A 25,021-nucleotide genomic window follows, 5' to 3' on the forward strand; every position below is an offset into this window, starting at 1 on the left:
TAAATAGACTGGGTTTCGAACAAGACTGATCAGGCAGTCGATGATCTTGTGGATTGGAGACTGTTCACACAGGGTCCATTGTAACCGCCTGATCGCATGCTAATGTGAGAGTAGCCTATTCCAGGCACGATTCCTCTATTTTCTTGAGGGACAAGCTATTTTCCATGGTTGATAAAACACTATGGTGTTATTCAAAACCTCTGTTAATGGAGAGTATTTCTGTTTTCCCTTCCTACGCAATATATAAAATAGTTGGGCTATGGATGCTTCTACTTAACGGCTCCATCACAGAGCCCCATTTCTTTTTTTTCATTTTTGTTCAGTTTTCGAATATGCACGATCAGGTTTTATTGGCAAAAAAAATATTAAGTTGGTAAACAAATACTGAATTGGTCAATGCAAATTTTGAAATTGGTGGCAATAATATCAAACGTCGCTACAACAGCAACACCAACAGTTTTTTCTTCTTAAGATCAATAACTGAAAACTTTTGGGTGCACGAACGTTTCATCTGATGAATTCGGAGTTAAGATATGCAAATGTTAAAGAGAAAGAAGTGCTTGAAACAGACAGATGCAGTTAATCGACTTGCAGCAGTATTGGGAAATCCTCCTAAGTATTATACAAGACAAGGTAATATTCGCAAGCTGAAAAATGTTTCATTCCTTCCACACAAAATGCTTCCTCCGAGTCACATTACTGGATCACAGCTGGGCGAAATACTCAGCTCTGATCGCCTGGCAGCTGTCCAAAAGCTACAGCTACAATTCTATGGCATAAGAACACTTCACAAAATAACTTTAAAAACACCATTTGATCTTATTACTTTTTGCTTGTGCAAACTATGACCTCATGACAGTAAGGCTAAAAAGTCCAAAGTGAGGTGTTTAAGTTGGTTTACAGCCATTCTAAACGTCTGATGCTCTGGGCGATGCTGCAAGCGTTCGCCAACATCATGTCAAAGGTGCTGAACAGCCACTCTGGTTCTCACCATCTTTGGACTACTGCTCAGTAACGCATAGCAATGACAGAGAGCTGCAGGGTGCCTAAAGTGATAGCCGGCGGCAGTGAGCGCTAAATGATACCTTATTGGCAACTGAACAAATGGTGAGCTGAAGAGGAACTTTTTGTTTGCATTATATGGCTTGAGCCGAAATGTAAGGCTTCGCCATGGTAATTTTGTCTCTGTTCTGGGTGTCTCTTAAAGTCCATAATAAATTTACTGCGTTCAACTCCTGATGTGACAAAATCATATGCATCTCCCTGAAGGAACACTGTTTGAAGTCTAAAGAGTGTTTGGCAGCTTCCAGGTTATAAGCACTCGCTGTAGGGCTTCCTTGTAATAGGAGAAGTGGGACCATGTTAGAAGATCACATTATTTTCAGACACATTATCAACACAAGAATGACTTACTACATCAGCATGCTGGAGCATGCCTCGCTGTGGTTTTACCCAATACAAGCCATTGGCAGAATACTGTGTGCCATTCAACTCATTATGGAAGGCTTCTTTAGCCAGGCACGGCTCGTCATTGGGGGCAGAGAGGCCCCCTGTTCCCTTTTCCAAGAATGATGAGTATCTACCAGGCTGAGCATATGTCAGAATAACAGAAACGCATCATGTCTGGGTCAGACAGCCCTGCGCTTCAAATGCACTAATGCGCAGGCACCTGGCAGCCCGAGCCAAAAGTTTGCCAGGCTGTAGATTTTACAGCCTTGAGGGTATGACCTCATCAGCCAAGCAAATTCTTGTGGAAGCCTCGCCCTTATGATGAGGGGGAGCCTCACTGATAGACTCAGACCTGGGCATTTCAGTGTTAAGCCCTGAAGTGGCCAGAGCGGACTGTTTATCAGTGACACCTCATTGCAAAATAAGGTGGGGTCAGCAAACCTCAATGACCCCATCCCACTCTGTGAAGGAGTTAGGGAAGGTCCTCTTCTCATTGGTTTACCCATGACAAGGTCAGCCAATGAGAGGAAGGGGCAGCATCTTTCATCAGTTCCTTCCTTCTGCAAAGCCCACAAGAACGACTGAGGCCTTTCTGCCTCTCCACCCGATAAGCATTAAAAGAATACTGGGTGCAGGGGTCTGTGTTAATGTATGTGTGGTATCTTCATGTCTTTGCCATGCATTCTCTTCTTTAGTTATATGTCCTCTGCTGCTCAGCCATTGTGACTGTGAGGTAATAGAATGCTTATGTGTTTATGTTTTGAGAGCGGGACAGTTGGAATGCGTGGGCTGAGCAGCAGGGATGCTGCTTCCGGTGGGGCCGTCCTGCTTCCTTACTACCATCTTTATTTGTAACTTGAGACTCGTATCTTGAGAATAAACTGTATCCTGTTTCACCTTTACTACTGGCTATCCTGCATCTTCATTTATCACAATGGCAACGAGTGGAAAGAACAAAGCGTAAAGAAAAGGCTTCTGCAGGAACATGAGAGGAGATTAAAAAGGAAGATTACCTGAAACTATACAAGAGACCGAATGCTACAACTGAACTTATACAAGTGCAACCTGAAGGAATTAAAACGCCCTAAAAGCCCTACCGGTGTCTCTATCAGCTGACAGCTTGCGGTTTGTGGCATTTAACCTTACTTTCAGCTATTTTATCAACAAGCAAAGCAGACTCTTTCTGTGGAGTTTTGTACAAACAGTGAAGTTGGCTGGTGAAGCACTTCAACGTTTAGGGATACATGAGGAATGTAATTGACAGCCCTGCTGATGAAAGGAATGCATGGAAAGTGCCAAGCGATTGAGAACAGGCGGTGAGAAATTGGCAGCACTTTATTGATCTGGCATATCAATGATGTCACTGGTGACGGTGCTGGAAAAGGGTAAAAAAGACGTAAACGCCATCAGGAGATGGCCATGTAAAGCTCACGCAGCATGGAGGCAGCGTGGTATGGCTGCACATGTTGCCGTTGGGCAATAGCATTCATCATTGGAGGCGCACAGCTTGGGGGAATGTAATCTCCATGATTTGCATGGCATTGCGACATGGTCGCTATGTGCGTTGCCCCTGCTGAGTCGTATATTCCTGGCCTGCAACCACATCTTCATCTCATTCTACTGACCTGACACTAGATGAAGAATGCGTACGTGAATACATCAATCTGGCAATCAATCTGCCATTCCTTGTACGAAGTTCTTTCTGCAAGCTTTCCTGACTGAACCGCTAGGGTAAGGGGTACTGGTACTGCACCGAGGAAAACAGAGCAACGTCCAGGAATGAAGTATCATTTTTCAGCATTTTTCGGATGATCAGAAATGTATACGAAGAAGGGTCAAGTCACCTCAGTGGTTTCTGCTGAAGGATCCTTTTCATTTGCATATTTACAAATGTATTTTTATGAACATCTTCAGGTGAGGAGTCCGGGGACTTTTAGTGTCATTGTTTTAATGCCTTATTAGCATATTTGTGATTGCTGTTCTTGATTTTCTGCCTATTTATTTATTACATGCTGAATGTGTGCTTGCATGCATACCATTCTTAATTTCTATACCAGTATGTTTCATTTCTGCCATGCTCATTTTACTGCAGTTGACTATATTCTATTACGGTTGGCATTTGTAGCATGCGTAGATTCTTAGAATCAGTATCCGCTTGATAATTTGATTAGTGAATTTTATCCTTAAGTTACTAAGGAGTAAACCCCTGTGTGCTGTTTGTGTGTTAGGCAGTGTACGGCATGTTGCACCTTATGCAAATGTTACTTTTGTTGCTTGTTGTGGGGGTCATGTTTTTCACCCAAATGCTGCTTTCTATTACTTGTTTTGGGGCATGATTATTGAATCCCAAACAATTCGTTCAGTAACTTGTGATGGGGCAGGGAAGATGCAACTCAAAATGTACTTACATTCAATGGTGCTGGGGCATGTTGATTGCCCAAACCGTACTCACATTCACGTTGCTGGTAATGGGGGTTTACGTTGCACCTAAACCCTAGTTACGTTTACATGTGTTGGGGCATTTTTACTTGCACCCTAATGTTACATTGTGATGGGCTGATGAGTTGCTACCCAAACAATATTACATTGCAACTTCTTACTAGTACTGGTGATGGGGCATTTTTCTTTGCGTCCAACCCTTTTGCTTTGGACATGCGTTGCACCCGCAGGGGCATATGGGTTGCACTTTCTTACATCTTCTTGTGTGGTTGGTAGATTGGGCAGATGTATGGCACCCGTTGGGGCACACATATTGCACCTTTGTGCTATGCTGTAGAGTTTGTGACTTTAGTATGAGGTGTCACTATTGATGCTCCTCTATATTTTATTGTCTGCTGATGGAGGAAGAGTCTGGGAGCTTCTCCTGAGTGATGTATGTATGCGTCATTCTTGACCTCGTATCATTATTTCCTTCCCTGGTCCGTTTATTTTATGTTTTGTATGATTACATTTTTATTTTCCTGAGAGTAACAAGGACCCCCTGTAGAATCAATAATATAATTCCTAGGACAGGTAAATGCCCAATGAAAAATAAATTCCTAGGCAATATAAGAAAACATTTATCATTCTAAATGTTACTAAAAATAAAGTCAGTGTAACGACTAAACTATAAAAAATGCAAAATTTTTATGACAATTCTTCAAAATTTAGATCATATATTATTTTATGAATTAAAAACACAAGTTTATTGACACAATTGTTAATTCTCTTTACCTATACTATACACAATCATACTAAGCTTAAAAATATAATAAAAACACAATGCTGTGGCAAATGAATAATAAATCTGACGAAGGCGTGTTTCACAAAATTAAATTTTAGCCCATTAAAGTACATATGCATAAAAAACAAAGATCTAAAACGGAACATTTTAAAACCCTTCACAAAATGAATGAAATTGAATTGGTGGCTAAAAATTAAGTTGGCATCCTTAGCTCGATTCGTGATAGCGGTGCACGTACAGCAAACAGAATTTAGTATGGACGATTGGTGGCCTCAACGGAAACACTGGTATGCACAAAGAGCATGGATTAGGAGCAAAAAAGTGCCTAGCACATTGACTCGGCTTTTACCAATAAAGCAACATTTAGGAAAGTTCTCACCTTCCCTTTAAATAAAATTTCGATTTTTTTTTGTAAATTAAATAATATATTCCGTAATTTGTGTAATGCATTCTTGTTTCTATATTTGTGTGTAATGTACTGAGTTGATATTATTGACATTACTTAGGCCTGCCTCCCAGGCTTCAAGTAGTGAGTTTGTGTGGGTCCAAATAAGGCTTGGCTAAAACATGATCACAACCTTAAATAGTGTATGAGAGAGGGACAGACACATCCTCCGTACAAGACAAGGTGTAGAAAATGACTGAGGATCTAAAAGTGAGTTAATAATTGCAAAGCTTGATAGTAGCCGGACTGTGTATGCATCCATTTTCCTTTGTATTAATCAATTTTGTGATTCGGTAAATGACCTCGCTGAACAACCCAGAGACATGCATGGAACAAGGAAAACTGGGTGCATCAGAGCAGCAATTTTAAATTTCTTAATCAATGCTACTTTTCCTCGCCAGTGAATTTTCTCCCCTTCCTAAACATATTAGACCATGTCTATGTGGTTATTAACTTACAATCTTAGAGAGTTTTAGAAAATGAATTCCTTATTGATTGTCAATGTCCCAAATGGGCAGCTCTATGAAGGTAAACCAGATGTGCATGGATTGTCCTTTGCCTCCTCCCCAACACTTGATGGCGTGCAAACGTGTTTTAATGCCTATTTGAAATATATGTGTGCTTACAGCACATATGCATATTGTGCATAATACAAACACAGCAACACACTCATGGCCATGTAGTCCACTTACATTTTCTTTCCAAATGGAGTCCCCTTGGCCCATGCGTATATTATGACCTTTCATTGGCTTGGTTAGCGGACTGCTCAGTATGCGGTGTAGAGTGGATTGGCAGATTAGGAAGGGACTGGATTATGGGGCAGAAGATGCACAAAGACCTTAGATACTATCAAGACCTTAGATCCCATCAGGACAGTAAGTTCAGTGGTACTGCCTTTCTCATTGGCGAACCTTGAATTGAATTGAATTGAAATGGGATTTGTAAAGCGCGTTGGCTACCTGTAGGCCTCCCAGCGCTGTGGACGAAGGGGCAGAGTAACAGAGGCAGAAGAGGACTTAGAACAGCCAGGTTTTCAGGAGCCTGCGGAAAGAAAGAAGGTTGGGTTCCTTGCGTAGTTGAAGAGGGAGGGCATTCCATCCTATGGCACCATTATAAGAAAAGGAACGACCACCGCATCTTGTCTTTTGGAACCTTGACCTGTTCTCATGCCAGGACGCTCCCCCCACTGCCCCACCGCTCCCTGCTGGTGCCGTGTCCTCTGGCTGCTGCAGCTCGCTGCTGCTGGGAGTTCGAGGCCCTCCTCCACCGGCAGGCTCCCGCCTGCGCCTCATCCCTGGTGGCCCAGTGGTGGGCGGTAAGTATTCGCTCTGATCTGCTGCCTCTCTCTCGTATCTGTATTACATCTGTTGCCTATTTTCTCTGTGCGCTGCCTTAGTGTCCGTCTATCGTATCTCTATTGCATCTGCTGCCTGTTTTCTCTGTGCGCTGCTCTACTGACTGTTTTTCGTATTTTCGTCATAATTGTTGCCTGTTCTCTCTGTGCGCTGCCTTAGTGACTGTTTTCTTTTCTGTATTACATTTATTGCCTGCTCTCTCTTTGCGCTGCTTTACTGACTATTTTTCGTAATTTCATTGTAATTGTTGCCTGATGCCGGTTTCCTGCCGCTGCGTCCCCTGCGGCCCCGCCCCCCTCCTCTCCCATTCGCTCCCCGCCACCCGCCTCCCAGCTGTTCCTCCCTCCCTCCCTCCACCCCTTCTTGATGCAGGACGCTGCGTGGCTGCGCAGCGGGCGCGCCGCTGGCGTGCCAGAGGCACGCCCGTCTGCGCCCTGCGCCAGAACCCCTGCACCCCGCGCACCGCATCCCACCATACCCAGCCTCAGCTATGACGCCAACTCCCTCCACCCTCTCAACACTGGCCGAGACCAACGCTGCAACCAGGCTGCCCCGAAACGCACCCACGGACCCTTCTCCTGCCGCAGCTGCAGCTTCACCTATGACAGTACCACCAAACCATCAATGACCAGACCCAACCACCTCCGCTGCATACTACTCCACACCCGCTCCGCACGCAGACACGCCTTCGAGTTCTGGGACCTGCTCGACGCCACTGCCCCGGACGTAGCCTTCCTGACCGAGACGTGGTGGAACGACTCCTCTGCTCCAGACATCGCCTTTGCCATCCCAGACGGCTACAAGATCTCCCGCAGGGACCGTGCCAACGGCTTCGGAGGAGGAATTGCCATTGTCCACAAATCCACCCTCAAGGTCACCACCCACGCAGACGACACCCTCCACGCTGCTGAACACCTGCACTTCCGGATCCACACCGACCCCAACACCACCCTCAGAGGAACGCTTGTCTACAGACCCCCCCCCCCCCCCCCCCGGACCCCAGGCCCAGTTCAACGACTCCATCGCCGACCTTGCCAGCACCCACGCACATGCAAGGTCATGAACTCCATCCACTCAGGATCGCCGACAGACCCGTGCCCACACCACATATTCAACAAAACGGACGCAGCCATCGACCCCCCAACTACGGAAGGTCATCAACATCTCCTTCGAAACAGCGACATTCCCGGAAATCTGGAAGCACGCCGAAATCAACGCCCTCCTCAAGAAGCCCAAGGCGGACCCCAAGGACCTCAAAAACTTCCGGCCCATCTCCCTACTCCCGTTCCCGGCGAAGGTCATCGAGAAAATCGTCAACATGAAACTGACCCGCCACCTCGAAGACAACAACATCCTGGACCCGTCCCAATCCGGATTCAGATGAAACCACAGCACTGAGACTGCCCTCATCGCCGCCACAGACGACATCAGGCGCCAATTAGACAACGGCGAAACATCAGCCCTCATCCTCCTGGACCTCTCTGCTGCCTTCGACACGGTCTGCCATCGCACTCTAAAAACACGCCTCCAAGAAGCCGGCATCCAAGAGAAGGCCCTCGACTGAACCACATCCTTCCTCTCCGGCAGATCCCAGAGCGTCAGCCTCCCACCATTTCGATCCACAGCCACCGACATCATCTGCGGCGTCCCCCAGGGCTCCTCCCTCAGCCCCACGCTGTTCAACATCTACATGGCCCCCCTCGCACAAGTGGCCTGCCACCACAACCTCAACATCATCTCCTACGCCGACGACACTCAACTAATCCTCTCCCTCACCAAGGACCAGAGCACCGCCAAAACCAACATCCACGACGGAATGAAGGCCATCGCCGACTGGATGAGGAGCCGCCGGCTGAAAGTGAACTCGGACAAGATGGAGGTCCTCATCCTCGGACCCAACCCCTCAGCCTGGGACGACTCCTAGTGGCCGACCACCCTCGGGACAGCACGGACACCCACCGACTACGCACGCAATCTAGGATTCATCCTCGACTCCTCACTCTCCATATCCAAACAGGTCAACGCCGTCTCTTCTTTCTGCTTCAACACCCTCCGCACGCTTCGCAGGATCTACAAGTGGATCTCGACCGAAACAAGAAGAACGGTGACACAGGCCCTCGTCTGCAGCAGGCTGGACTACGGCAACGCACTCTACGCCGGAATCCCAGCCAAACACCTACAACGACTACAGCGCATCCAAAACGCCTCCGCCCGGCTGATTGTCAACGTCCCCCGCCGCAGCCACATCACCCCCCAACTGACCAACCTACACTGGCTCCCCGTCGACAAGAGGATCACCTTCAAACTCCTCACCCACGCACACATAGCACTCCACAACACCAGACCAGCCTACCTGAACAGCAGACTCAGCTTCCACACCCCCACACTCGCCACCGTCCCCCGCATCCAACGAACAATCTCCGGCAGCAGATCTTTCTCCTACCTCGCCGCCAAGACCTGGAACACCCTACCCACCCAGCTACGGCAGACCAAAGACTTACTCTCCTTCAGAAGACTCCTCAAGACTTGGCTCTTCGAGAAGTAGCGCAACTCCCCTGCCCCCCTCTCAGCGCCTTGAGACCCTCACGGGTAAGTAGCGCGCTTTACAAATACCATGATTGATTGGCACTACGTGAAGTGTGGCTGTGACTTCACTATATATTTTCCAACCTTAAAAATCAAAAATAAATCTTGGAAATTATAATAGTCACTCAGTCTACACATAAATGTATTCACTGGCTGAAAATGAACTACATACCATCGGACCATTAAGCCGTGTTCCATGAAGTTCTTTAAATTGGGAAGGGTTTGCCGTAGATCTGGAGTTCCCAGTCCATGTTGATATCTAAGCTGGAAGACAAAACAGAAATATGAAACTTACAGATTTTGGGACTCCTATAAGTGTGAAAGTAGCAGTGATACTGCCAGTTGCAACAAAATAGATTCAAGGCATCATAGCAAAGCTCATCTATACCATGTGCCCCAAGGGAGTACAGAGTGCACTTAACATTTGATGAACACAGTATTTGAAGACCAACTGCGAATTTCAATTTGGGAATGATAAAACAAACAACTGTGGTAAATATATGGCTTCTACAGATGCATAACAATGGACGATATGTAGCCAACTACTCTGGTAGGAGAGAAACAGCTGCACTACATTGCAACAAAGGATCCAAAAATATATTTTATGTAGAGTATAAGTATTTGAATCCTCTCTAAAACCAACCAATATGGCTTTGGTAGGAGTTTTGGAATGTGCAAATGTGTGGAAGAGTAGCTCAAGGAAACCACAATCTCTGCGCCCCTTCTGCCATATTTGAGCACAGCACCAGGGAGCAAAGGTTGCGCGGCATGTGAGGGTGACGGCGCAGACAAACAAGGGACACCTGTTAGGTGTACACGGACTCAACTCTAATAATAGTGTTTCCTCAAGTAAACCAATAACTTTTTGAACTCTTCCACCACTCGCTTATCCCTCCCATTTAAAATTAAAAGAAGTATTGGGAAAGCCAATAGCGCTCACCTACGCCAATGTGCTTTAGCCTTGTACACCAGCATGGGTGCTGTTCAGCATGGCTAAAAGCTAGTGCTGCAGAATGGCATGAAGTGCGTGTCAGAGTGGAATGGCGTGGAGTGCAGTAGTGTGTCTTAGAGTGGAACAGCAGTGTCATAGATTGGGATGGCATAGAATGCAGTAGTGTGTCGTAGAGTGGAATGGCGGAGTGGAGTAAAGTGAAATAGCACAGTGGAATGGCAGAGTGAAGTAGAGTGCTGCAGAGTGGAGAGGAGTAAAGCAGAACGGCGTAGAGTGGAGTAGTGTCTCAGACCGGAGTGTTGCGGAGTGGACTGTTGCAGAGCCAAGTGTTACAGAGCCAGAGCCAAGTGTTGCAGAGCCAGAGCCGAGTGGGGCAGAGCCAGAGCCGAGTGGGGCAGAGCCAGAGCCGAGTGGGGCAGAGCCGAGTGGGGCATAGTGTCGTGGAGGGGAGTGTCGTGGAGGGGAGTAACGTGGAGTGGAGTAGAGGATAGTTTCGTGGAGTGGCGCAGAGGAGAATGTCGCAGAGGAGAATGTCGTGGGGTGGAGTAAAGAAGAGTGTCGTGGAGTGGAGCAGAGGAGAGTGTTGTGGAGTGGCGCAGAGGGGACCATCCAGGTGACTGGCGTAAGAACTCTATTCCGATTACTCGCTGTAGAGTTGACTTCTGTGCCCACGTTAGGTAGCAGTAGGGTGGATGGTGTGGATTAAAGCAGGATTTTCACAAAATTTGTAATCCCAAATCGAGGCGCTCCTTTCTTTTGCTCCATCCTGGCGGCCATCTTGCTCTTTCATAGATGTTTGTCAAGCAGACTAGAGTGTTGTGGAGTGGCATAAAGTGGAGCAAAGTGTAGTAGACTGGAGGTGAGTGGTGCAGAGCGGAGGGGCATGGTGTAGAATGTAGCGGTATGGAGTTGCATAGAGTATCGTAAAGTACAGGGGCATAGAGAGGAATAGAGTGTTGTAGAGCAGAGTGGCGTGGAGTAAAGTAGAGTAGAGTGTAGTGGGTTGGCGCAGAGTTTAGTATGCATGATGTGGCATCGCACTGCCATTACAGATGACACATTTTCAATTGAAATGAACACATTTGCAAAGACATGCAGTTTTACTGATAACACTACACAGCACACAACACATTATGTGTGGAATAAGCATCACAGAGTATTGATTTGTTTACAGTGTATTAAAATATTTGTTTCCACCACACTTAAGAATTACAAAAAATGTGCTTCATTTGTGATTTCCTAATTCTGATATATTCTAAAATAATTCTATAGTTCATTTACTGGCATTTAAATGTTGACGAGTGCTAGAAACAAATAACATGCTACAGCATTTCCTTTCACACCCCTCAGTACCCAGGAAGATTGTCACATAAATCCTCTCACTTTTCAGAGAAAGAAAAGTAAACATCAACCTTGTTCAGGCGATATAGCCTAACATTAGACGGCAGTCTTTAAATGCACAGCAATTGTAACAAGATAAAAACAAAATGTAAAGGCGTATTTATTGCTCATTCATTTTTGAACTCCAGCATGGTTATTTTTGTTATCACACCCTACTCCTATTACCTAGGTCATGGGGTGAAATTGAGGAAAAGGACTGTCTAGGTTATGCCAATGGTAAAGAGCACTGACCAAAATAAACAAGCTTGTAAACAGAACATTGTTCCTCACAGGCCTGCGAGATTGATGAACTGGTAGTTGCAGAGATAAGTAGAACCAGTCAATCTGAAAGATAGGAGGCAGGAACTACGTTTTTAAAGAAATACAGCTTGTTTACTGCTGTGAGCTAGCCTTCAAGAGAAAAAATTAAAACACATCTTATGGAGCACCTCACGAAAAAGAAAAAGGAGTTCTTATAAAGCGAGCACTCGCGGAAGGAAACAGGGAGCCAGTCAGATGTGGTAAACAGCTTATGCTGCACGGGAGGGACAATAACATGCTGGAGAGCCTAAAACTAATAGAGCAAGCAAATAGAAAGCAAGCAAATGTGAGTTACAAAACACAAAACCAATGGTAAGTAATAGGAGGGATGCATTCTAAAGTAAGCTTTCAGCATGTCCCCAATATGTCTTTGAAACCAGACAGCTGCGCTGCCAGGCAGGCTTCGACCTAAAAAGTACTCAAAGGGTGGCAGAGGAACAAACTTATTATGAATGAATAATGCTCCATTCAGACCTACTCTATTGCCCCTACAAAGATAAAGGAACTAGAACAAAAAATTTGACACGTGTGGTGGGGAAGTTTGAATAAAATTTCACCTGAAAACCCTAAAAGGCCATAAAATACCACTCAAAGTCCAGAAGTAAAAACAAAATATATATATATTTTTACTGCATACATTTCTATAGAGCTAAAACCTCCCTAGGCAGTACAGCTACACTACAGGCGTACAGAGAAAAGATATAGCTAATTAGTTTCCAAACATACAGTACTGTAGACGATGGGTTTAAAACAGGTAGGTGTTTAAGGTTCTTGTGCCCAAATCTATAAAGGGACTAACCCCCCTCTACCCTTCCCCCAATCCCGTCTTCCAAGCCGCTTTCTGGAATTCATCGATCCATAGATTTCGCTGGTCTGATACTACAGGACCCTGTCCAGAGGGCACCGTTCAGACATGTTTTTCAAGTATAGCGGAGTTGAAGACCATATGAAACGTGAAAGCAGATCTTAGTGAAACGGTTGCTTTCTGCGAACCGGTGACTAGAATGGGAAAGGGTTCTTGTGTAGCTTAAATGTCTCTAAAGTGGAAATCTTTGCTCTGGGAACACAAGCTGTTAAAGGGTTAACAGAAAGAGATATTTGTACCGCTCTCCCAAATAATAAATGAGAGGAAATGGTTTCGGTCCCCAAAGCCTGAGTTCCACAACTAAGGTTCAAGAACAGAAACCCACCCTCCCTTCCCATCCCCCCCACCTATGATTGGTCTTTTGAACTCAGGAATGAGAAAAAAAGAAGAAAGTTATGTGAATGTACACTTAGCAGTGGTTTGTACAACTTGAACCAGGAGGCCGGAGGGATACAAAGCAAACCCTGTGCGTACGGCAAAGGGCCCTCAAGGCTATCCTTAGCTTCGCAGGGAACCAATGTAGATCAACGCGCGCCTTAGTGATGCGCCCTCTTTTGTGAAGCCCACAAGTGACATGTGCTGCAGATAAGAATCCTGATGACCCAGACAAAGGAGGTTACAAAAACCTAACCTGGAAAGAAGAATACAGGTGCAAGGACTTGACCACGTAGCTAGGCAGCGAGGAAGGGAGCACCTTTTATTATTACCGTAAGCTGAGTCAGTGGTGAGTGAGGTGCTCCTTGCTGAGCTTCAGCTTTCAGTTCTTTACCAAAGTGCTATAAACCATTTGTTAACCAGTAAGCTAAGGGTGTTTATTATTCTATAAGTTTCATATTGGTCAAAAAGAGGTGCAGAAAAAGTACAAATGGTCCATCAACTTAAAGTGCAATCTGGTTAATACAGTTGGTGAAATCCCAGTAATCTTTCCTCTTCTGTAAATGATCACAACTCTGCAAAGGATAAAAAGGATTCATTTAGCAGAGTTGTTTCAGCATCTGTTGTGCAACCATGAGCTAAATTAGAAGAAATGATCCCTTAGTGTGCAACACTGAAGCTGCAACGATTTACCGACATAATGACCTGTGCTATGTAACTGACCCAAACAACTGCGCTTTTCTTCTTCAATTCATCATGTTAATGTTTGCTTCCCTTCACTGGGCACAAAAGGTGGCTTGCAGGACACCAATTGTAGCAGGAGAATGTCTTGGCACAAGACCTGATGTTCACACAAGTCTTGCAGCACAAAGGCCGAGGGATTCGACTGGCAGGCAGTAAGGTTTGCACAGCACTTGCTCTTGCATTGTTTGTCGAGTAGAGCCATGCATGGAGCCAAACTGCTGATGCTCGGGGTTCTAATCCGACTTTTGTTTCTGGCTGATTCTCTTCACCCCCCTCTAACTAAAATTAGAAATACGAGCGAACAGTGCTTCGCCGTGAGGCCCGTCTCACCCGCTGCTTCACATACCCTCCTGCCTAAAATGTACATGCAACTATAGAACATTTTGCCTTACGGTGTTGTATTTTTTTTTAGACCCGACAATTAATTGAAAAGAAAAGAAAAGGTCAAGTTAAAAATTATACTGAAAATATATTTCACATCTGTATTTAACTGCTGATAGAACACTCTGAAATGCCTTATCAGCGAGCACTTGTTCGGACTGTCATTTGTGCATAAAGCAAGGGCCTAGCAGGGGTCAGCTATGGCAAACACACCTTTTCAGCAGCTGCAAAAAGAAGTGTGAAGTTATAAAGATACAAACATAAGAAAGAGGTCGTCTTAACGTTGTCCGAAAACACAAGAGCCTGAAATCACACCACACAGTATTTCACAATCATGCCGGGTCTAAGTATGACAACGGGAGACGGGGCTCATCTACAATATGGCCACTTGACCCTCCTTTCTCCCGAACAAACTTTGAAAGTTTAACTCCGATTCAAGGCCTGGGAAGGAACAGATTCTCAATCATACTTGCCACTCCAAAAATGTGACTTCCTTGATTCACCTTGGGTTCGGATCCTTTAGGGCAGTGCCACAAAGCGTGAAAGGTACGTGTGGTTCTGGAGGCCGGGCACAGACTGTGGACTTCAGCTGTGTGGTATCACCGATAGGCGACATGTGTATATGCTGCTAAAACGCACAACAACGTGTAAGTAACTCCCTTCATCACTGTGCTTTGAAAATGGGCAGCAGAATATGCGGAAAGAGGAAGAAAGGCAGCATCTGTAGCCATGAACGAAATACGTACAGAGGCAGGATGCTGGCCAATGACATCTTAATTCGGGCAATAGGCGTATAACATGTGGCCACTACATGTGATGACAAGATAATGGAAGACTAGATTTGGGAGGATCATTAAAGGAGCCATCTTGGGTGAGGTGGACATTCTGCATTAGAGTGAACAGAGGACCAGAGTTAATATTGTAACATGAGTTCAAGTGTTAAACCCAAAGACCATTACATTCAGCAGTCATAGGACAATCGTTGTGGGATGCAGGGTCTCACCACTAATTGCCTCAGGAAACATTTGGCTTTGTGGAGACAACCTCTTGTTTCATGTGTTAGAAATGCTGTTGCCAGGAAGAAGGGGGCAATCTTTGCCACATAATAGCTGAAAACATGGCAAAGCGGTGGCGTGTAATTCCTACCAATCCATAGGACCTGAGCATTGTTCGGACAACATAAACTAAGGACTTGGTGTCAAGACTGATTCTGAACACCCCCACAGGATATGTTGGCCTACAGACCAGCTAGCTCACAGTGCCACCATAAGCCCCCCTAACCTACCAGGGAGCGAATGGTTTCTGGCAACCACTAAACATGACAACCCCACCCCCCTCATGGATCGTGGAAACTGTACAGTATATTTCGGTCAGACACCCAGTGGGATGTTTTCAATAATATTTATTGAACCAAAGTTATTCTTGCATAAAATATGTGTCCTGCAATGATTAGTAGACAGAAACAGATAAACGTGATTACAAGAATCAAAAGCGTAAACAGTAGATATATTTCTACAATGGTCATGAACAACTGTATATATGCAGGCATATAAATAATACAGCAATCTAACGCACTCCTACTATGGGAACTGTAAGTGTACCTAGAGTGTGTGTTGTTGTAGAGCCAAGAATCCCCCCAAGGGACATTCCAAATGCATTACCTGATGGGACACAGAAAAAGACCCCATCTTGGTCACAAACTGGACACCCATCACAAGATGTCAGACCGCTGCATGGTGATTTCTCGGCATGCAAGGACCCTCTGTGTCAGAGGAAGTACCTTCTCTACTAGTCTATCGGGATGATCATCTTTAACAACAGAAAGCAGCCTTGCAATGTACGCATAGATTAGTGATGTTATGGACATGTAGATAGACCTGTCACCCCGTGAATGAAGATAGTGATGACATTTGTATGTAGTACGAAACGAGACCTTGCAAATGATGTTCAGGGCATTGTGATAATGTTATGTGAAGTTAGATGTAAAAACAAATTTTGTTTCGGAGAAACTAATACAGCATTGTTGTGTCTGCAAATGTGTGCCAAAGGTCATAGTTGGAAATGTTATTTGTGAGGCAAATGTAAGAAAATGAGCTGCTTCGCTACATGGGCTTAACTGGGGAATATATCTGCTGCAGACGAAGTGGTGGACAAGGCAAGGAGCCGTGGTTGCGGTCAAGGGAACCAATACCCATAGATGAAAACAAAGTAAATGTGACATACACACTGTGAAACCTGACTGGATGAATACAAGAGAAGTACAATATAAGTGGGCTTCAGTAGGAATTCTGTACAAACAGTATGATGCTTACAGGAAAAAAAAAAAATCTTAATGTGCTTAAGGTTGTGGGAATCGCAAATAGTTCTGATAGCGAGGCCTATTTCCACACTGTTGAACGAACTACCTGATCATACAAAGCTAATCCTGCTCTTAATACTCCTAATATCTTGTAAATATATTGATACTTTCAGGATGACATAGTATAATACCGATAGCGAGCTGAATAAACGCACATAAAGGCCGTCCCTCATCAATGATAATTTAACAGTTTTGATCAATACAGTTCCAAGACCAGCGGAATTCCCGCCGGGCACGACTTAGACTTATAAATGGAGAATAAACTGTCAACAACCCACGTTGGTAATGGTTAATAGGTAGAAGTTTTAGTACAATATGGAGATTGACAATTGGTTTAATTATAGTGTTAAGATGGCCGCCACGTAAGCAACCTTTTCCTCTCAATGACAGACTAAACCAGCCTAGTCAATCTCCACTCTAGCATTTGCACGCAGGGCGGGTCCAATACCGGCAACAACTGGTTCTTGTTCATCTATCAGGAACAGGTTAACTACTCCCAACTTACCCGTAAGCCGACACTTTAGAGTCAGCACACGAGGGTAGGTCGTCCTGAGCCGGTCCTGACCAAACTAAGTACGGCATAGCTGCCAACGCTCCGCAGAATGGAACTTTTCTAGACTCTGAATGAAACAGGGCCAAATTGACCCAAACATTGATTACCTTTTTCATCACACAAACTGTGTGCTATTGTGCACAACTCAAGGAGGCACACATTTTTATCCAATTTGGGTAAGTTATCAACTGTGATGGACTTTTAATTTATGTTGCGTGTGTCTTGTGGTGTTTTTTATATGTACAGGTGACATACTTTGGCATAAAGCATGCGATTGATGCAAACAAATAAGCATGCGTTTGGTGTAACAAAATAAGCACGTGTTTCACAAATTGTGAATCAGAATCAACATTGGAAATTATGATTTGGAAATATTGAATTGTATTTTTACTGTGTACTATGTGTCTTTGAACTACAGGGCATCACAAAATAAATCACAAATCAATACCAAAACCAAGGTATGTCTGATTAGGAGAAAATCAATGAACCTATACATTAAAACTCCAATCACTAAGTAGATTAGGTTGATATTGGTCCTGATGAATAGCTACTAGATCATTATGACTAGACAGAAGCTTGAAAAATGTTCACCTATAGCTATCTAAGAAAACTAAAGTCTAATAGACAGCCCAACACATTTTTAATATAGGTAAGAGAACTTGTTCATTTAAGCTTTCCCTGAGAAGTACCTCTTTCTATATTTTTAACTTCACACCTCAACACAAATCTATTTCTTAATCCTCCACGCCCGCACTTCACCAAACGTCGGACAAGATCATCTCTGGCAAAGAGCCCCCATTGAGGGTGCCCGTCGGGCATTGCAGCGCCGGCCTGACTGGAAGCTAACGCCCTATGATGAAGCATGACACCTATCCAGGTGTGTGAGGGCATTTGATTCTTGCAGGGTCATGCCCACTGGATACCCTACAGAATAGTCGCTGACCCATATTGACACTCATTCTACTTTAGGAACTGCATACCCCACATACATTTACTGAAGAGATAGGACAAGAAAATGACAACTTTCGAAAAGTGGCATTTTCAAAATTAGGACTTAAATTAAGGCTGGGCAGAACTCGTCAAGTTTGACAATGCGGAATTCCGCGGAGTTGCATAAAAACTATGAGATTCCGCTGAGCGTGCGGAATACGGCATTTTGTGTTGTTTTTTTAGCGCCGGGAGCTGTTCTGCGCTGTAAAATCAGAGCGAACAGCACCAAGCAGTGCACCAGAGGGCGCTGCTTCTTTCTGTCACTCTAGTAGATTTTTTACTCGAGCGGCAGATTTCTCAATGCCAATGGTCGCGACCTGTTGCAACCACTCGCATTGAGAATTCTCAGAGGTGAGGTGTTCTAGTGCCCAAAAATAGCACTAGGGGATGCAAATTATCGCTCGCGCTCACCAACGTAAGAAGCCGCGTGTAAGGAAAAACTCCGCCATTCGATGGTTTGCCGGGTTTTGTGGGATTTCACTAGCTCTGCTGGTGGAGCGGAATGATTTGCCCACCCCTATTTAAAATCAGACTTTACCAGTAAGGAGGATTTTAAAATACTATTCTTAAGAGACTGAACATGATATTTCTCCCTATCCGGGAACAAAAGTTATCACTTAAATGCAATATGGTATCTTAATGTTATCCTATGGGAGCAGCAGGCCTTACAGTAGTGAAAGACGAATTTAGGAGTTTTTCACTATCAGGATATGTAAAACTTAAGCACATGTCCAACTTTATAAATACATCACACACTGCCCTATGGGCTGTTTAGGGCCTACCCTAGCGGTGACATATGTATTAAAAAGGAAGGTTTAGGAATGGCGAACCAGTTACTTACCTTGGATAATGCCTTATCTGGTAGAGACTATATCTAGCTGCAGATTCCTTATCTCTGAATTTCGCCAGCCATCAGACTGGATCTGGAAGAATTTTCATGAGCAGTATCCCTGCGTGCAGGTAGGTGGCATCGGTCGGCTCCGCATGTCGTCGTCAGCGCTGGAAATGACGTCCACGTCACCCATATAGGCGCCACCTAGGCGTGCAAACGTCAGTTACTTTTCACGACTTTCCACATCAGAAGCACAGAGCTGTGAAGAGCACTGGCGTGTCCAAACTAGGGCCCTATATGGGATCATCCCTGACCCCAGAGAGCTGTCCGCAGAGCGGGGAGGATGGGTTGGGTCAGTAAGGAATCTATGGATAGATATAGCCTCTACCAGATAAGACATTACCAAACATAAGTAACTTGTTCATCTTATAGAGTCGTGGTTGTGCTCCAGGCCCCACAAGCAAACAAGGAGCGAGTCCGTCACTGACATGGTGCGGTGACAGGCGCCACAGGGTTTGAAATCAGTTTTCCTTCGACATCCCCGACACACCAGGAGGAAAAAACCTTAAAAAGAGTAGATGATTGTCACAAACATTCTGTCAAAAACTGACAGAGGGGTAGTTCTCATGGATCAAAGCTGGCTGGCGTGGAAAGAAAAGAACGGACGTCAGCGCGCTGAGGTGGCGCCTATATAGGTGACGCGGATGTCATTTATGGCGTGGCTGAAGACGTCACCTGGAGCCACCCGAAGTCTCCTACTGGTGTGCAGGGGTATTGCTCACGAAAAATCTTGCGGATCCAGTCTGACGCCTGGGGAAAATCAAAGGTAAGGAATCTGCAGCTAGAATTTTCTATCAGTTAAAAGGTTTATTTTCGCAGGTCGAAACTACAGTTTTAAATCGGCACAACACGCTGCAATGACATGGTTTAAAGGGGCTCCCTAAGTGTGTGGCGCATTAATTACTGCAGACCCACTATTAGCATTAATTTACAGGCCTTGGGTACATGTGAAACCACTTTATTAGGGACTTACAAGTTTCTGGTGTAGAGAGCTGCGTCAAAAAAAATCAGGGCAACCTGGCGTTGGTTTCTGACATCTGGCAACCTGCTTGCTCACTGATGGAATGAATTAGGGCTTGAACCAGGTGCCAATAAAGGCATCAATCAGGGCTTTATTAAATGGAAGTAAGGGTTTCCGATGAAGTTTGTCCTGGTTGCAAAACTCCTCTAAGTATGTTAGTTTAGGCTTCCATAGTTGTCAGTTGCAAATCCATTACTTACGCTGCGGGACCACAGCAAAAAGAGCACTAGTTAGATTGGGTACGGCTTTGGGGTGAGATCTCAGTTGGAACAGAGACTTCTTCGGGCACCTGCGGCATCTGTTGTGATGCTAAACAGACCGGAGTGGCTTTCAGTGACAGACAGGTAGCTGACTCTGGCATCAGAGCAGAGGCGGGTTTAGGAGGCACAGACTGCCCCGATGTTGCACCCCGCCAGCATTAATCCAACTGGAGGCATCCATGGTTCCTGGCCTGGGACCCAAAGGTGAGCTAGATGAAGCCTGAAGAATTTTAGAAATTTGCAACATGGCCTCTTGAATGGCATCAATCTGTAACAACTTTGCCGATAAACCCGGACACTCACTGTGCATTGGGATCAGCTACTCAGCCAGGGATCAGGGGTAGGATCGCGAGACACCCTGACGACCACTCAACTTCACAGGTTAGGAGTAGTAAGACTGGGACAACTCCCACTTCTGCTTTGCGTTCCCGGACTGCAGTGTGGTTCATACAGGTACACACCTCACTGGACTTGGGAGTCATGCGCTGATCCAAGATACCACAGGCACATTTCATGGGGATCGGTCACAGAAATTTGTTTGCGACAAGCTTAAACCCCGTCACTTTTGGAAGGGACCTAGTTTGCTTGCACTTTAAAAGAGAATTTTGCTACAATTAACTCATCAAGGGACGAGAAAAAGAAAGGAGCGAGCTCCGGGTCCTCACGCAAATGCGTGGAAAGAAAGGAACTGAGTGAAGACGAGACAGAGGACGGCTGCTAGTTTGTGGCACCATTGTCACTTCTAAGGTGAAATTAAGTCAATGTGGTGCCGCACGACGCTACAAACTGGCACAGGGAGGACTGTGGTTAAAATCTTGCGGATCTGGTGTGCCACTGGGGATATTCTAAAGCTGAAGAGTCTGCACTTAAAATAAACCGGAGTGATGGCTTCTGTAAAACTGTTTTCATATAAGAAAACAGTTATTAAATGCATTTAATTTCAAGTTATTAATTTTGCACCCATGTATTTTATTCTATTATTTTGCTGTATGATCAAAAAAAGGTTTCCTCTACAAAAAAATGTTAACATTACTGGCCTAAAATCAATTCATTATGACTTTGAAAGACAATGAATATGCACCGAGAGATACTCACTTTAATTCATTTTAACAATATAAGTAGCCAATTGAAGAATACGTTTGCCAAGTCTTAATTAGATAAATCTGCGCACTCATCAGATCTGAGAAGCTAACTCAGCCTGACGAGAAGATAGTTTGTCCAGTAAATGTTCAATCACATCAGCTAATACAAATGCTAAAACTTCATTCAGTCTGGAAAGCGTATAAAACTTCAAAAATAAACTTTCCTAAAGTATAAGACTATACAGCTTTATTTTTGATGGTTTTTACTTTTCACACAGCTTTTCTTTAACTGAAAATTGAGTTATTAGATCTACGAAGAATAGCTTTTAAGAGGCAGCTTTGTGAAGTTTACAGAAAGATGAAATAGGTGCTGTTTGACTGCAATGCTGCATCCACCTCTTTATAAGCTTATGGGCTGATAGAATGGTTCGCTTTCCCAAGTCCACTTTCCTCACTTTATCGTTTTGTTCAATTACTTGACCAACTAACATTTTACAGGTATACTTTAATAAGTTACATTTATATCTCTTAATGCTGCCTTGGATAACATACATTTCTTGCGATTCTCGACACACATAAAAGGCTAAGGCCCCTGCAGCCCTCTACAAGGCATTTCACCCACGGAGCAAGACTCGAGCAGATATAGTGGGTGGGACAATTATGCCATTATGTGAAGTTAAGCAGTTACACTTTAAAACTTTTTATTTCATTCATTTATCCATTTATTCACCCATTAAGGACTTGTCCCAAGTGGGCAGAAAAATTTGCATTCAAGCCATTTCATTTTTTAACCTATATTCATTTAAAAAAAAATGTAAACAAGTACATAAATATAGCATATGCCATTTTCCTGCTCTTGCAAACCTACATTTTATATTTTGAAGTAACTCGCCTGTGAGTTTTGGATGCAGAGAGGATTGTTCGCTACCGGACAAACTGTCCTGTTACTGGGACATCACATGCCTGGTCTCGGAGGGAAATGAGTTTGGCCAAATTTGTTTAGGCCATACTATGCTCACTCTGACCAATATTATCTTGAAGTTTTGGCTTTGTAGGGATGTTCCGTATTCAATCATGCTGGTGTTTTGGGCCCATGATCTCACATGTTAACAGCCTACAAACAGTATCTGGTGGATAAGCTAGGTGGACAAATCCGTTCATTGTAAAGGTTTCGTCCAGAAATAAAAAAATTAGACTCGAGCAGCACATCACGAAGATACTCGAGAAACTTGGCAACTATGAGCCGACACAACCTACGCAAGATCTTTGCACTGATGCAAAATGCATGTGAGAAACTCTCAATTTCACCAAGAAGCTGGTTGTCCTGAAGGGCAACGTGGATTTATTTAACTTGGAACATCGAACTGTACGATAAGAAAGCCTCAGTAGTACTGAGATGTCCAGAACCCATAAAAGCGGCTTTGCTCCACTTGCAGAACAAGAACTCCACCCTCCAAACCGCCATGATTGGAGGGGGAAGAATGATGGCGGTCACAGCTCTTCACTGCAGATGCACTACAAAGTAGAGACAGTCCGTGTTTGGTAGCTCATTCTCCTGATCTCGTCTATCCTCTGAAGTGTAGCATTTGCCCATCTGCCAAGTCGGTCTTACTAGATATTAAAGAAATTGGAAAAGTAGGAGTTAGCCTGACATGTTCTTTCCGAAGCAGCCAAGCTCAGATGTTGGTGCCAGCCATTGTCCGCTGTACCGAAGTGCATCTGACACGGTCTTAAACAACCCATTTCCGTACTTTGTGATGTGCTGAAAGGCTTTATTCACTACATAGCTGGTTACTCAGAGTCGAATCATTCCAATGACATTTTATTTCTATCGCCGAGGGGTCTGCCAGTGCTTTCATCCAACTCGAATTAGGAACATGTACTGAGTAAAAAGAGACTGGGTCAAGAAGACATTTTGTTCACAGCTGCTAAGATGGGGGCGTAAAAAAAAGTTCATCGCAGAACAAGACACTTGTAATGCAACAATGTTTTGCCTTCTTAGGAGGGTACATTCATGCTTTTCATTTAGGGCCAGAGCTTACTTAAAAAGAAATGTCCCTTTATCATCGCACTTTAGAATAGCAACAACAAAATACTCTAAGTGTATTACATTTTTCAGAAGAAAGCTACCTTAAATAAGGAGCGTAATGTTACCTGATCATAAGTATTTACAAAAAGATTTCTAGAACAATGTGAAAAAAAGTGAAACAAGGCTTAAAGTGGATGTCACAACTGATATTCTTAACTTATACGGCACCAACATGTGTATCCAACAGGTGGTACTCATTTTATCAACTTCAGAAGGAGGAAATTCTTAGTCAGCTCTGTGACTTGTATTACGCGGACTAGAAACAGAGTTGCAGTGGTAGCTGAACTCACAAATGCTTCTTAGCAATCGATAGTTAAGCATCTAACAAACAAATAAAGTATAAACCATTCTACAGATAATTGGCAATTTATTTAGGTTATTTTGTCAGCCTCTCTTTTTAGAAGCATACTATGAATGTTAGTATTTGTTCTGAATTTCGATTGAGTGTGGGCATGAAGGAGACAAAGGATGGTATGAAGGGGAGAACTGTGTTTTTTCATGAAAGCGACCTTGCCACAATATTCAAACAGTGTGCATTTAGCAAAGAAAAAAAGTCTCGTATTTTAATACAAAATTTATGAGTGATTACATTACATGAATGCACCATGCATTTTTATTTTATTTGAGACTCAGTCTTTCGATAACTTTGATAACACATCTCCAAATGACTCATATTTACATCTAATTGAACCCATAGATTTCTAATGCTGCAACATATTTTTCTTGAAGTTCAGAGAACAGCTTAAGTATGCTTGAGAGCTTTCATCTCAACATGTAAGTGAAGGTATACAAGCATTGGCAAAGCCAATAGCTCTTGCCTACGCAGCAGCGTTTGGCTTTGTCAATATGTTTTAGCTACGTTGTACACCAGCATGGCTGCTGTTCAGCATGTCTAAAAGTCAGTGCAGTAAAGGAGAGTGGAGTGTATTAAAGTGGAGTAGACTGGAGAGTTACAGAGTGGCGCAGAGAGTTGTGAAGTGGCGTACAGTTGCGTGGAGTGGCGTACAGTGGTGTAGAGTGTTGTGGAGTGTTGTGAAGAGAGTAGAGTGTCAGAGTGGAAGGATGTGGTGTAGAGTTGAGGGGCACAGTGTCATGGAGTGTCATAGAGGGTGCGGCGTAGAGTGGAGTAGAAAGTTGTAGAGTAAAATGACGTAGAACAGAGTAGATTGTCGTACAGTGGAGTGGCATACAGCAGAGTAGTGTAGGATAGTGTAATGGCAAAGTGGAGTAGAATGCTGTAGAGTGGAGCAGCGCACAGTGAAATGGCATAGAGTGTCAAAGTGGAGGAGTGGCATAGAGTGGAGGAGTCGAGAACAGTGGAGTAGTGTGTCATAGAATAGAGTGGAGAAAAGTGGCATGGAGTGCCATAGAGAGTTGCACAGAGCGTTGTAAAGTGGAGTCGTGTTAAAGCGGCGTGGAGTAGTGGTCAGAGTAGTGTTTAATGAAGTAGAGCGTCAGAGTGGAGTATCATGGAGTGTTGTGTCGCAGAGTGGACTAGAGTAAAGTGGCGTAAAGTACAGTCATGCAGAGTAGACTGGCGTAGAATACACTGGTTTTGAGTAAAGTGGTGTAGTATCCATTGAGGTAGAGTGAAGTGACAGAGTAGACTGCAGTGGCGTAGAGTGCAATGGCTTGCAGTGGCGTGGAGTAGATTGTTTCAGAGTAGAATTGAACAGTGCAGATGGGTAGAGCAGAATGG

At 44.3% G+C, this 25,021-nt stretch overlaps 1 protein-coding gene across 1 annotated transcript in view; it reads right to left on the bottom strand.

Annotated features, from left to right (window-relative positions):
• UVRAG (UV radiation resistance associated) overlaps window positions 1-25,021 on the bottom strand; it is a 336,707-nt gene that overhangs the window by 28,267 nt on the left and 283,419 nt on the right. Inside the window, exon 14 of the mRNA XM_085623282.1 lies at window positions 9,231-9,322. Coding sequence (XP_085479408.1) covers window positions 9,231-9,322 — 92 coding nt within the window. The remainder of the gene's footprint in view (window positions 1-9,230; window positions 9,323-25,021) is intronic.

This window comes from Triturus cristatus, chromosome 8 (assembly GCF_964204655.1).
Source record: "Triturus cristatus chromosome 8, aTriCri1.1, whole genome shotgun sequence".
NCBI classification, from domain to species: domain Eukaryota; kingdom Metazoa; phylum Chordata; class Amphibia; order Caudata; family Salamandridae; genus Triturus; species Triturus cristatus.